At 47.6% G+C, this 12,039-nt stretch overlaps 2 protein-coding genes across 8 annotated transcripts in view; one reads left to right on the top strand and one right to left on the bottom strand.

Moving 5' to 3' along the window:
• EIF3G (eukaryotic translation initiation factor 3 subunit G) overlaps positions 1-12,039 on the top strand; it is a 767,140-nt gene that overhangs the window by 168,830 nt on the left and 586,271 nt on the right. The gene's annotated exons all lie outside the window — the stretch shown is intronic.
• UBL5 (ubiquitin like 5) lies at positions 983-5,900 on the bottom strand. Of its 5 annotated transcripts, XR_007460175.1 has the most exons (6): positions 5,809-5,900; positions 5,466-5,532; positions 5,212-5,295; positions 5,015-5,052; positions 4,313-4,427; positions 983-1,253 (listed from the first exon to the last, which is right to left on the bottom strand). XR_007460175.1 is itself a non-coding variant. In XM_049642488.1 (5 exons), exons 2-5 carry the CDS (start codon positions 5,519-5,521, stop codon positions 4,384-4,386), a joined length of 222 nt encoding a protein of 73 aa, XP_049498445.1. In that variant the 5' UTR covers positions 5,522-5,532; positions 5,809-5,900; the 3' UTR covers positions 4,261-4,383. The 5 variants fall into 5 exon arrangements, 4 of the variants coding, with proteins under 4 accessions (XP_049498445.1, XP_049498447.1, XP_049498448.1 ...); XM_049642488.1 differs by lacking the exon at positions 983-1,253 and having other exon boundaries at positions 4,261-4,427; XM_049642490.1 differs by lacking the exon at positions 983-1,253 and having other exon boundaries at positions 4,261-4,427; positions 5,797-5,854.

The following is a 12,039-nucleotide window of genomic DNA, read 5'->3' as shown; positions in this document are numbered from 1 at the left end:
TCAGAGCCTGGAGCCTGCTTCAGATTCTGTGTCTCCCTCTCTCTCTGCCCCGCCCCTGCTCATGCTCTGTGTCTCTCTGTCAAAAATAAAAATAAACATTACAAAATTTTTTTAAAAAATAAGAGTTGTCCCTTCTCCCCATTTACGTATTAAATTATTAAAAATTTTTTTTAAATGTTTATTTAGTTTTGAGAGAGAATGTGAGTGGGGGAGGGGCAGAGAGAGAGGGAGACACAGAGTCTGAAGCAAGGTCCAGGCTCTACGCTGTCAGCACAGAGCCCGATGTGGGGCTCGAATCCGCAAACCGTGATATCATGACCCGAGCCAAAGTTGGATGCTTAACTGACCGAGCCACCCAGGCGCCCCTATATATTCAATTATTTATTGATACCAGCATGGGCTCAAAGATATTTGTTTTCTTCTGTTTATAGTCTGATACTATCATTATTTTGTTGTCACATTGTTCCAAATTTGGCCACTGGGAGCTCTTTCACAGGTTGGCTTCTGTGCCCTTTCTACATGCTCTCATCCTTTTTATTTGAGCACTTCCTACTTCCTGGCACCACAAGATATTCCAGGCTCAGCTTGTATATTCTCTGTCCCAGCTCCGGAACCAATCACTTCTGCAAGCCTTGGTTCCTTTCATTGGAGAATGGTATTTAGAAACCAAGATCTAGGTGCTGGGTATGTCCATTGCTACTGGGGTGTCACTCATTTGGGCCCAAGTGGATAAAGCAAGGAAATATATGTGTATACATAGGTATCTGCACACTAAACTACAAACATGAGTCCATACTGCTGCTTCCCACTCTAATCCAGCCTCGCAGGGCTGGATTATTCTATCTCCTTCCGTCCCCCATTGTTTGTAACTTCTTTCTCCAGCAGTGAGAAATCTGGCTTTCACTATCTACAATATATTTATTTACCCCTCTGTTCCACCCTGTGTTTATGTATGTACAAAAGTCGTTCCAGAATTGCTCAGTCACAATGCTGTGAGGAATTTATTTAACTAGAGTACAGTGTTTGTGTATAATTGTTTTTGTCTTTAGCCTTACAGTATCCAGTCAAAATGCTTTTTCCGAAGTTGTTTGGGTCAGCTCCTTTCTCCTCACCCCTTTAGGTGTAGTCATGTGATTCATTTATAATACAGGCTGCATTCCATCTTTCCTCCTACATCTTGAGTGACAAATGCAAAGTCCTGCATCCACAGTTCCAGACAGGGGAGTTCCATCATCACAAATCCCTCCTACTGCCTTTTTGTGTAAAAAAAAAGGAAAACAAGCAAGTATCAGTAAAAAAAAACAAAAAACAAAAACAAAAACAAACAAAAAAAACCAACTAATGAAGAATGAGATAATTTATATAGAAAGGTGAAAACTAAAGCATAAAAAACAATGCTACTGGGGTGTCTAACTGGCTCGGTCAGTGGAGCATGTGACTTGATCTCGGGGTCATGGGTTTGAATACCACGTTGGGTGTAGAGCCTACTTAACAAAAAAATAAAGCACTGAAGAGTGTATATCACAGAACACATAATTATCCCAATTGTATAAAAACTACAGGTTGTATTTCAGATTTCTGGATTCATTTAAATATGTTAACAATTGTTACTGGCGGGAGGGGTGCTGTTGAGAAATAAGAAACTTAGGGGTGCTTGGGTGGCTCAGTGGGTTAAGTGTCTGACTTCGACTCAGGTCACGATCTTGTGGTTTGTGAGTTCGAGCCCTGTGTCAGGCTCTGTGCAGACAGCCCAGAGGCTGGAGCCCGCTTCGGATTCTGTGTCTCCCCCTCTCTTTGTCCCTCCCATGCTCATGCTCTGTCTCTCTCAATAATAATATGTTAAAAAAACCTTAATTTTTAACAAAACATTTGGATTGTTTTTACAAGCAAATATCAGCAGTCATCTTTTAGCTATCAATTTTTTAAAATTTTTTCTTAATGTTTATCTTTTGAGAGAGAGACAGACAGAACACAAGTGGGAGAGGGCAGAGAGAAAGGGAGACACAGAATCTGAAGCAGGCTGCAGGATCTGAGCTGTCAGCACAGAGCCCGATGCAGGGCTCAAACCCACAGGCCATGAGATCATGACCTGAGCTAATGTCAGACACTTAACCGACTGAGCCACCCAGGCGCCCCTCAGCAGTCATCTTTTATTTTTTTTAATTTTTTTTTTTTAACATTTATTTATTTTTGAGACAGAGAGAGACAGAGCATGAACGGGGGAGGGTCAGAGAGAGAGGGAGACACAGAATCCAAAACAGGCTCCAGGCTCTGAGCCGTCAGCCCAGAGCCCGACGCGGGGCTCAAACTCATGGACCGTGAGATCGTGACCTGAGCTGAAGTCGGACGCTTAACCAACTGAGCCACCCAGGCGCCCCAGCAGTCATCTTTTAAAAATAAAATTGGAAGTTTCTATAAATGCATTGGAAAAGACCTGACCTCAGGAGAGAGAATGGGGCTAGAAGGGTTTTATTTTCAGCTTGTACTTTTCTAGCTGATTTGAAATTAACAAACAACCACCTTGTCAAAGACTGATTACGTTTAAAAACCTTATTGGGTTTTTTTTTTTTTTAATGTTTATTTATTTTTGAGAGAGAGAGAGAGAGTGTGTGTGTGTGTGAGTGGGGAAGGAGCAGAGAGAGAGAGGGAGACACAGAATCTGAAACAGGTTCCAGGCTCTGAGCTGTCAGCATGGAGCTGGAGGCTGGGCTCGAACTCAGGACTGGCAAGATAATGACCTAGGCTGAAGTCAGACGCTTAACCGACAGAGCCACCCAGGCAACTGAGGTTTGTTTCTAAATTTTTTTTTTCCACGTTTTTTATTTATTTTTTTTGGGACAGAGAGAGACAGAGCATGAACGGGGGAGGGGCAGAGAAAGAGAGGGAGACACAGAATCGGAAACAGGCTCCAGGCTCCGAGCCATCAGCCCAGAGCCTGACGCGGGGCTCGAACTCACGGACCGCGAGATCGTGACCTGGCTGAAGTCGGACGCTTAACCGACTGCGCCACCCAGGCGCCCCATGTTTCTAAATAAACAAATATGGGGAGAGACAACTCTAAGAGTAGGAAGAACAAGGTATCAGGAAACAGAAATGTGTTGTTGTTTATTGATTTTTGAGAGTGCGTGTGGCCGGGGGGAGGGGGGAGGGAAAGAATCCCAACACGGGGCCAAAATCAAGGGTCAGATGCTTAATCGACTGAGCTACCCAGGTGCCCCAGGAAATAGTTATTTCTGATGTCAGGAGGGAAGGGAGTCCTAAGAAGGGAAGCCAAGAAGGCAGGTAGGGAGGTGTCTAATGGAGACCAAGGCGAGATCATCCTCCATGAACTACAGGCCAGCAAAACCAGGCGGCTGGCAGGTCCACCGCCCAAGAAGCTTGCTAATGAAATGAAGGGAGGAAGCAGAAGACTGGGTGGAATTTAGGGGGAGGGGAGGAGCAGTAGGCTAGACTCGAACATGTTAACGTACTGCAGAAAATCACCCAGGTCAGTAAGAGTGGGGAAAAGGGACAGGGCAAGTTTCTGGGTGAAGCTCCTGAAAAAGGACCCAGAATGCAGCTCTGGGGAAGGGCCAACATCGACCTGGGATCTGTGGCCCAGGGAACACAGATGGGGTGTTTGGTGTCCTGTCTACTAATACCTGGGGGAAGGCTGGAGACAGGTGAAAACACTTTGTGCCAGACATCCTGCTACTTTAACTGCACTGCCTCTGAGACGTGAGTGCCATCATGGTGCTCCTTTTTAGAGCAGGACACCTCGAATCGGAAGAGGCGGACTTCCCCAAATCCCACCACTAATGACCAAAGTTCAGCCCCTGCCACACTCTGGCCTCTGGGATTTCAAAAGTTCAGGACCTGTGGATGCTTAACCCTGCTTTAGCTCATCTACATTTCACAATGAAGTAAACACTCTCAGTTCCAGTTTGGATAAGGAAATGAAGGCTTCGAGAAGTTAACTACTCTGCTCAGGATCACTCTTGGTGGCAGAGCCAGGATTCCAACCATGGTTGGTCTCAATCCGGAACCCGTACTCCTTACTACTACATCTAGTGTCCTTACCCAGACACTCGCTAATCTATTAGGATGACGATAATCCCACGACCTCTTTCACAGACCCATGGCAAAACCCAGAGCTGCGGGTTGGGTCACACCCAGTTGATCCTGAACTCTCAATGAGCAGCTGCATAGAAAGTAGAGTGACAACCAGATGTCAACCCTCCCCATGTTAGATAAGGCCTCGCTCAAAGAGGACAACAATGATGCAACTTCTAATATTTTATTAACAGGAGTTTTTAAAAACAAGCATCCATACCAGTGTGGGGATGAGGGTGGGAGCAGAGAGGAAACAGGAGGGGAGGATGGTCAGCAGGAAGGAATTCTGCTCTATTGGTAATAAAGCTCCAGGTTCATCCCATCGTGGATTTCATCTGAAGTGAAGGTGTTAAGGAATTCTCACTGTGGGTTCCAGCTCCACCCCCCTCATCTTGCACAGGTGGGTCAGGGTGGCCTGAGGGCTCCACCCAGGCCCAAGGAAGGCATTTTGAACCGGGTCATTTTGATTTGGAAAGAATCCAAACCATTTAAGACAGACAGATAGAAAGAAGGAAAGAGGGAGGGAAAGAAGGAAGGAAGGAAGGAAGGAAGGAAGGAAGGAAGGAAAGAAAGAAAGAAAGAAAGAAAGAAAGAGAAAGAAAGAAAGAAAAGTTGATGCTCCTTTTGCACAACAGACATGCCTGAGTCTCACTCCATCCTGGCCTCCTGTCCACACTCAGGTAGAGTTCAGTAAGAAACATGTTGACCTTCAAGTGTCTTCTAAGCCAAGTCAAAATATTTCACCACCCGCCCTCCTCCCCCAACAAAATAATTACATGGCTCCCATTTTCGAAATGCTTACCATGTGCTGCGCACTAAGTTAAACATTTTATGCGCACAATTGCACACAGACTCCAGCACGGAACAAAGAGAACCAAGTTGGGTATGCAGACCCTTCCTCAAGAAGTCACACAAAGGATACAGTCCCCCAGGGACACATGGTCCTTAAAAATCGTGTACCTGTGGGATAGAAACCTTTTAGACAGAAGCCTGAGGTGGCTTTTCATACTAGAGGCAAGCCGAGGAAGCCCTGCCTAAGCAAAGGGCTGCCTGCAGGGCTCTGGAACCCAAACCTCTGGACTGATCCTGTCCAGCGCCCAGCTCTACCACTGTACTTACCACTTCTTCAGGACGATCTTGTTCCAACGGGTGCCAGTTTGGGCTGCGATTAGCTTCTTAAGGTCCCCGATGGTGTCATCAGTGCTGGGCGCAGAGGAGTTAAGGAAAATGGGAGAGGTAGAACGTGGAAGAGGACATTCCAGGGCTGAATGCACTCTACCAGGACCCCATCAGCCCCCTCCCCCAGGAAAGTCCCCCTACAACACAGACTGAGGTGCCCCAGGAACCACTGCCTCTCGGCCGCCGGTGGATACTTGCACTTAACGCGGACCTTCTTCCCAAGACGGTCGTTGCAAACAACCTCGATCATCCTGTCTGGAGCTACACAGGGCGCGGGGTGGAAGGCAGCAGAGTCAGGGCTTCAGGGGTCTCCCAGGACCCAAGACCCCGGGTTTGGGCTCTATGTTCACCCCTCAACCTCCCAGATCCGTGTCCTCCCGGGCCTCCCAGTCTCAGGACCGCGGACCCCAGGGAGCCGCGCCTCCCCTCTTCAGGTCGCCCGAAGGCCCAGCCTCGCCTCTCGCAGGGGCACAGACCCTTGATGGCCGGGTCCCACCAGCTTTCCCCAACTGCGGACCTCTCTACCTGGCCCCTGACCTCGAAACGCTTGGAATCCGCCGACGCCACAATCCCCTCTCGAAGGCGGAACCCCGGTCAGAGTCGGAAGCGGAAGTGAGCAACCGGAAGCGTAGGTCCGTGCTCCCTGCTCAACATCCCTACGACTTCTTTCCGGTCCCAGGCCCAGGGTGGGTTTGCGGTTCCCAGGAGCGGTGCAGGGTCCCAAGGCTGGGTAGGGGGCGCCTGCCGTGGGTGCGTGGGGCCCAGTCGGCGTCCCGGCCCGTGCCTGGTCGGGGAAGGGGCGTGGAAGGAAAGCCAGAGGTCAGGGGCCGGCGCCCAGCCCGCTGGAAGCCGTCGGTTGGGGCCCCTTAGATGTGGGGAGACGCCGTCTTGTGTGGCTTCTGGTAGGAACATGGGGCGGGCGGGGGGGCTCCGGGGACATCCCGTGGGGGTAGTGACCTCCCGTTTTTGAGCCCGACGAAGCCTCTCAATTGCAGCTTCGGGGCTATGGGGAGCCTGGGTCCAGTCATGCAGTCACCTCCTCCGGCCTCTTCGCTCACCCCTCCGTTTGGCTATCGCGCCTGAGCGCCCCCCCCCCACCCCACCCCTCCAAGACACCTGGGCGCAGACCGCAGTCAGTAAGCAGAAACGCCGCCTGATCTCGTCCTGGACGCCAGCACTTAGAATGGAGTCCAGGTTGCACGCCAGCCTGTCAACACCGGCAAGTAAACCGAAAACGGCACAAGGGCAAAACTACCCACGTTTGTGTCTTCAAGAAAGGACGCTCCCGCCCTGCAGAGAGCACTTTGTACCAGATCTCAGCCTTGCCTTTCAGTCCCGAAGAAGCCCCTGGACTGGTCTGATTCCCCAGAGCTGGTGGGACAGGGGGTACCCTTCTCTGAGTTCGAGCAAACAGCTGCCAATGGAACTGGTCAACCGTTCTTTCTCGGCAGACAGGATTTTCCCAGTTTGGTGACCCTGGAGGCATTCGCCCTGAAAATGAGCCACCACTTCTGATTTGCCCAATCCACCTTCTCAAACTGGGCTATGAGATTAGGTGGGAGACATGAGAGGTCATCCTGTGGAAAGGGCAGATGCTCTGTGACCCTGTGTGGGGCTGACCTGGTGTAGGGAGCTGGCCCAGGAGGTCCTACCACAAACACTAGGTTCAGGGGCCTTTCTGCTCAGAACTTTGACCTGTCATTCCTCTGAGAGCCCTTCTGAGTGCGCTTGAGAGGGGAGGGACTCTGAATGGAAAACTTACTGAGATTGGAGACACAGGCTTTGGATTTAGATGAGTCAAAACCTCAACATTACCGCTTTATATTACACTGTATGATCTCAAGGAATACAGTTACCCACACTTATTCTTATTTTCCTCATCTATGGAAAGGGGACAGCAATTCCCAGCCTGGGATTGTAGTAAGAATGGGTCTTGGACCAGCCTCTGACAGTCCTTTACGAATTTACACAAGGGGCACCTGGGTGGCTCAGTCGGTTAAGCTTTTGACTTAGGCTCAGGTCATGATCTTGAGGTTCCCGCATGGGGACAAACTTCAAAAATAAACTTCAAAACTTCAAAAGTAAACATTTAATTTTTTTTAATTTTTTTTAACATTTATTTATTTTTGAGACAGAGAGAGCGCATGAACAGGGGAGGGTCAGAGAAAGAGGGAGACAGAATCTGAAACAGGCTCCAGGCTCTGAGCTGTCAGCACAGAGCCCGACACGGGGCTCAAACCCACAGACCGCAAGATCATGACCTGAGCCGAAGTCAGACGCTTAACCGACTGAGCCACCCAGGCACCCCAAAAATAAACATTTAAAAAAAAAGTGAGACACATAATAAATCATGTGTGCATTTTTTTAATTTTAATTTTTGCTACTATGAACAATGCTGTCTAAGCATTTGTGTCCTTTTTTTTTTAATGTTTATTTTTGAGAGAGAGAGCATGAGCAGGGGAGGGGTAGAGAGAGAAGGAGACACAGAACCTGAAGCAGGCTCCAGGCTCTGAGCTGTCAGCACAGAGCCCGACGCGGGGCTTGAACTCATAGACTGCGAGATCATGACCTGAGCCAAAGTCGGACACTTAACTGACTGAGCCACCCAGGTGCCCCCCCCCCTTTTTTTTTAAATTAAATAAATGTTTATTTACTTAGAGAGAAAGGGCAAGCAGGGGAGGGGCAGAGAGAGAATACCCCAAGTAGGTCCTGCACTGTCAGCATACAGCTTGATGCGGTGCTCGATCTCATGAACACGAGATCATGACCTGAGCCGAAGTCAATAGTCAGATGCTCAACTGACCGAGCTGCCCAGGTACCCCAACACCCTTTGCTTTTTAAAGCAAACAAGGGGCGCCTGGGTGGCTCAGTCGGTTAAGCCGCCGACTTCGGCTCAGGTCATGATCTTGCGGTCCGTGAGTTCAAGCCCCGCGTCGGGCTCTGTGCTGACAGCTCAGAGCCTGGAGCCTGTTTCAGATTCTGTGTCTCCCTCTCTCTGACCCTCCCCTGTTCATGCTCGGTCTCTCTCTGTCTCAAAAATAAATAAAAAAACATTAAAAAAAAATTTTTTTTAATCTAAAAAAAATAAAAAAATAAAAAAATAAAGCAAACAATATCGGGGCACCTGGGTGGCTCAGTCGGTTGAGCATCTGACTTGGGCTCAGGTCATGATCTCGCAGTTTGTGAGTTGGAGCCCCACGTCGGGCTCTGTGCTGACAGCTCAGAGCCTGGAGCCTGCTTCAGATTCTGTGTCTCCTTCTCCCTCTGCCCCTCCCCTGCTCATGCTCTGTCTCAAAAATAAATAAAACATTAAAAAAAAGATTAAAAAAAATAAAGCAAACAATATCCTGGAGATTGTTCCAAATAGCATTGAAAGACCTGCCTCTTTTTTTTTTTTTTTTTTTTTTTTTTTTAGCAATTTGAGATCCTAGACATGGGATCGTTGGGTCCAACAGAGGCTGCAATCTGATATTGCTAAATTGCCTTCGAGAGTTTGAATCAATTCTGCCCTTTCTGCAGGGTTGAAAGAGTCTGTTTCCTCACACCAAGGCCAGTGTGGGTATTTTCTGGCTTCTTCATCTTTTTTAACCTGATAGATGGAAACCATAGTGTTTTACTTTTATTATTATTATTTTTTTTAGTGTTTATTTTTGAGAGAGAGAGAGAGACAGAGCATGAGTAGGGGAGGGTCAGAGAGAGAGGGAGACACAGAATCTGAAGCAGGCTCCGGGCTCCGAGCTGTCAGCACAGAGCCCGACGCGGGGCTTGAACTCACAGACCGCGAGATCATGACCTGAGCCGAAGTCAGATGCTCAACCGACTGAGCCACCCAGGTGCCCCATACTTTGTATTTATTTATGGATAAGTGTGAACATACAGATGTATTATTTTTTAGCTTTACTGAATTACAGTTGATAGGCAAAATTACATTTAATATTTACATCTTAATAAGTTTTGCATGTTTTAAAATTTTTTAATGTTTATTTATGTATTTTTTAAAGTTATTTATATTTAGGGGTGCCTGGGTGGCTCAGTCAGTTAAGCGTCCAACTTTGGCTCGAGTCTTGATCTCATGGTTCATGAGTTCGAGCCCCACATAGGGCTCTCTGCTGTCAGCACAGACCCACTTAAGGTTCTCTGTCTCCCTCTTTCTCTGAGCCTCCCCCGCTTGTGGATGCACACGCTGCTTGTGCACTCTCTCCCCCTTCCCCAAAATAAACATTAAAAAAGTTTATTTTTAGTAATCTCTACACCCATTTTAGGGCTCAAACTCAAGACCCTGAGATTGAGAGTCACATGCTCTTCCAACTGAACCATCCAGGAACCCCTATTTTGCATTAAAAAAAATTTTTTTAAGTTTATTTTGAAAGCGAGAAAGCGTGAGTAGGGGAAGGGAGAAAGAGAGGAAAGATCGAGAATCCAAGCAGGCTTGGTGCCATCAGAGTGGAGCCTGACAAGGGGCTCGAACTCATGAACTGAAATATGACCTGAGCCGAAGTCAGTGCTTAACGGACTCACCACCTAAGTGCCCCATGCATTCCTTTTTAAAACAGTTTTCAACGTTTTTTTTTTTTTTTTTTTTTTTATTTTATTTTTGGGACAGAGAGAGACAGAGCATGAACGGGGGAGGGGCAGAGAGAGAGGGAGACACAGAATCCAAAACAGGCTCCAGGCTCCGAGCCATCAGCCCAGAGCCTGACGCGGGGCTCGAACTCACGGACCGCGAGATCGTGACCTGGCTGAAGTCAGACGCTCAACCGACTGCGCCACCCAGGCGCCCCTTAAAACAGTTTTCAATGGGGCGCCTGGGTGGCTCAGTCGGTTGAGTGACCGAGTGACCAACTGCGGCTCATATCATGATCTCACAGCTCAGGTCATGATCTCTTAGCTCAGGGGTTCAAGCCCTGTGTTGGGCTCTGTGCTGACAGCTCAGAGCCTGCAGCCTGCTTAGGATTCTGTGTCTCCCTCTCTCTCTGCCCCTAACCCACTCGCATTCTGTCTCTGTTTCTCTCAAAAATAAACAAACATTAAACAAAAATTTTTTTAAACAGTTTTCAACATCTCCAATTTCTGCACCTGTGTGTATGTATTGAAAACATTTATTGCCATTATAGGCTCTTGGGGCTGTGATTTAGCAAAACCTCAAAATTAAATTTCACATGCCCCTTTGACCCATCAAACCAGCTCCTGGTTATTTATCCAATAAAAATAAAAACATGGGATATATGTGTACACGTACATACGTATATAAAATAACGCCTAGCTCCGATATTGTCTGTGGTAACAAATCTGGAACAACTTGAATACTCCTCAATACAGGAATGTTTGAATGAAATTCACTGCCCTTATGAATTGCTAATTTAAAAATGAGTGAGGGGCACCTGGGTTGCTCAGTCAGTTAAACATCTGACTTCGGCTCAGGTCATAATCTCACGGTCTGGTCCGTGAGTTCGAGCCCCACAGTGGACTCTGTGCCGACAGCTCGGAGCCTGGAACCTGCTTCAGATTCTGTGTCCCCCTCTCTCTCTGCTCCTCCTCCACTCGCACTGTGTCTCTCTCTGTCTCTCAAAAATGAATAAGCGTTACAAAAAAAAAGTTTAAAAATGAGTGATGGGGTACCTGACTGGCTCAATCAGTGGAGCATGTGACCCTTGATCTCGCGGTTATGGTTTCAAGTCCCACGTTTGGTGTAGCGATTACCTGAAAATAAAATCTTAAAAAAAAAAAAAAAAAAAAAAAGAGTGATATGGGTCACCTGGCTGGCTCAGTCGGTAGAGCATGTGACTCTTGATCTCAGAGTCGTGAGTTCAAGCCCCATGTTAGGCATGGAACCTACTTAAAATTACAAAATTTAAAATGTATCTCCAGGTTGTAAATTTAGGACCCACATTGGGTGTAGCGATTGCTTAAAGTATTAAAGGGGGCACTTGGGTGGTTCAGTTGGTTAAACATCGGACTCTTGATTTCGGCTCAGCTCATGATCTCAAGGTTTGTGAGACTGAGCCCCGTGTTGGACTCTCTTCTGACAGCACAGAGCCTGCTTGGGATTCTCTCTCTCCCTTGCTCTCTGCTTCTCCCCTGCTCTTTTTTACGTGCATGCACTCTCTCTCTCAAAATAAATAAATTTAAAAAATAATAAAACATAATCCTAGGGGCGCCTGGGGGGCTCAGTTGGTTAAACATCTGACTCTTGATTTCCACTCAGGTCATGAACTCACGTTGTGGGATGAAGCCAGGCATCCGGGCAACATGCTGGGCTTGGAGCCTGCTTGAGATTCTCTCTCTCTGCCCCGCCCCCACACAAGCACGCTCTCAAAAACAAATTTAAAAAAAATTATGTTTTTATTTTTGAGAGAGAGACAGTGACAGTGGGGGAAGGGCAGAGAGAGAGAGAGGGAGAGGAGACAATCTGAAGCAGGTTCCAGGCTCTGAGCTGTCAGCGCAGAGCCCCACCTGGAGCTTGAACTCACCCACTGCGAGATCATGACCCGAGCCGAAGTCAGATGCCCATTTACTGAGTCACCCAGGTGCTCCCAAAATGAATGTTTTAGAAGTGAATGATATACAGTTGGTGGGAGTGTCAACTCCCCCTCTGTGGAGAACAACTTAGCACTATCAATCAGAACGAAAAATTGAACACACCCTTTAACAAGCTGTTTCAGTTCTACAAATTTATTCATGTTCATAGGCATCAAAAAGCATTACTAGGTTTAAAAACAAGTTAGGGCCTCGCTCTCCTTTAGGCCAGCCGCTGGTCGTCCCGCCCCA

This window comes from Panthera uncia, chromosome A2, assembly GCF_023721935.1.
Source record: "Panthera uncia isolate 11264 chromosome A2, Puncia_PCG_1.0, whole genome shotgun sequence".
NCBI lineage: Eukaryota > Metazoa > Chordata > Mammalia > Carnivora > Felidae > Panthera > Panthera uncia.
Note: the sequence above shows the minus strand (reverse complement) of the source record. Positions and strands in the feature narration are given on the sequence as shown.

Excerpts from the sequence above, each read along its gene's own strand:
- UBL5 (XM_049642488.1), bottom strand. The coding sequence starts at position 5,521 with ATGATCGAGGTTGTTTGCAACGACCGTCTTGGGAAGAAGGTCCGCGTT. Across the intron at positions 5,296-5,465 it reads AAGGTCCGCGTTAAGTGCAA|CACTGATGACACCATCGGGG; the intron begins GTATCCACCGGC and ends CTCTGCGCCCAG. Across the intron at positions 5,053-5,211 it reads AAGATCGTCCTGAAGAAGTG|GTACACGATTTTTAAGGACC; the intron begins GTAAGTACAGTG and ends TCTATCCCACAG.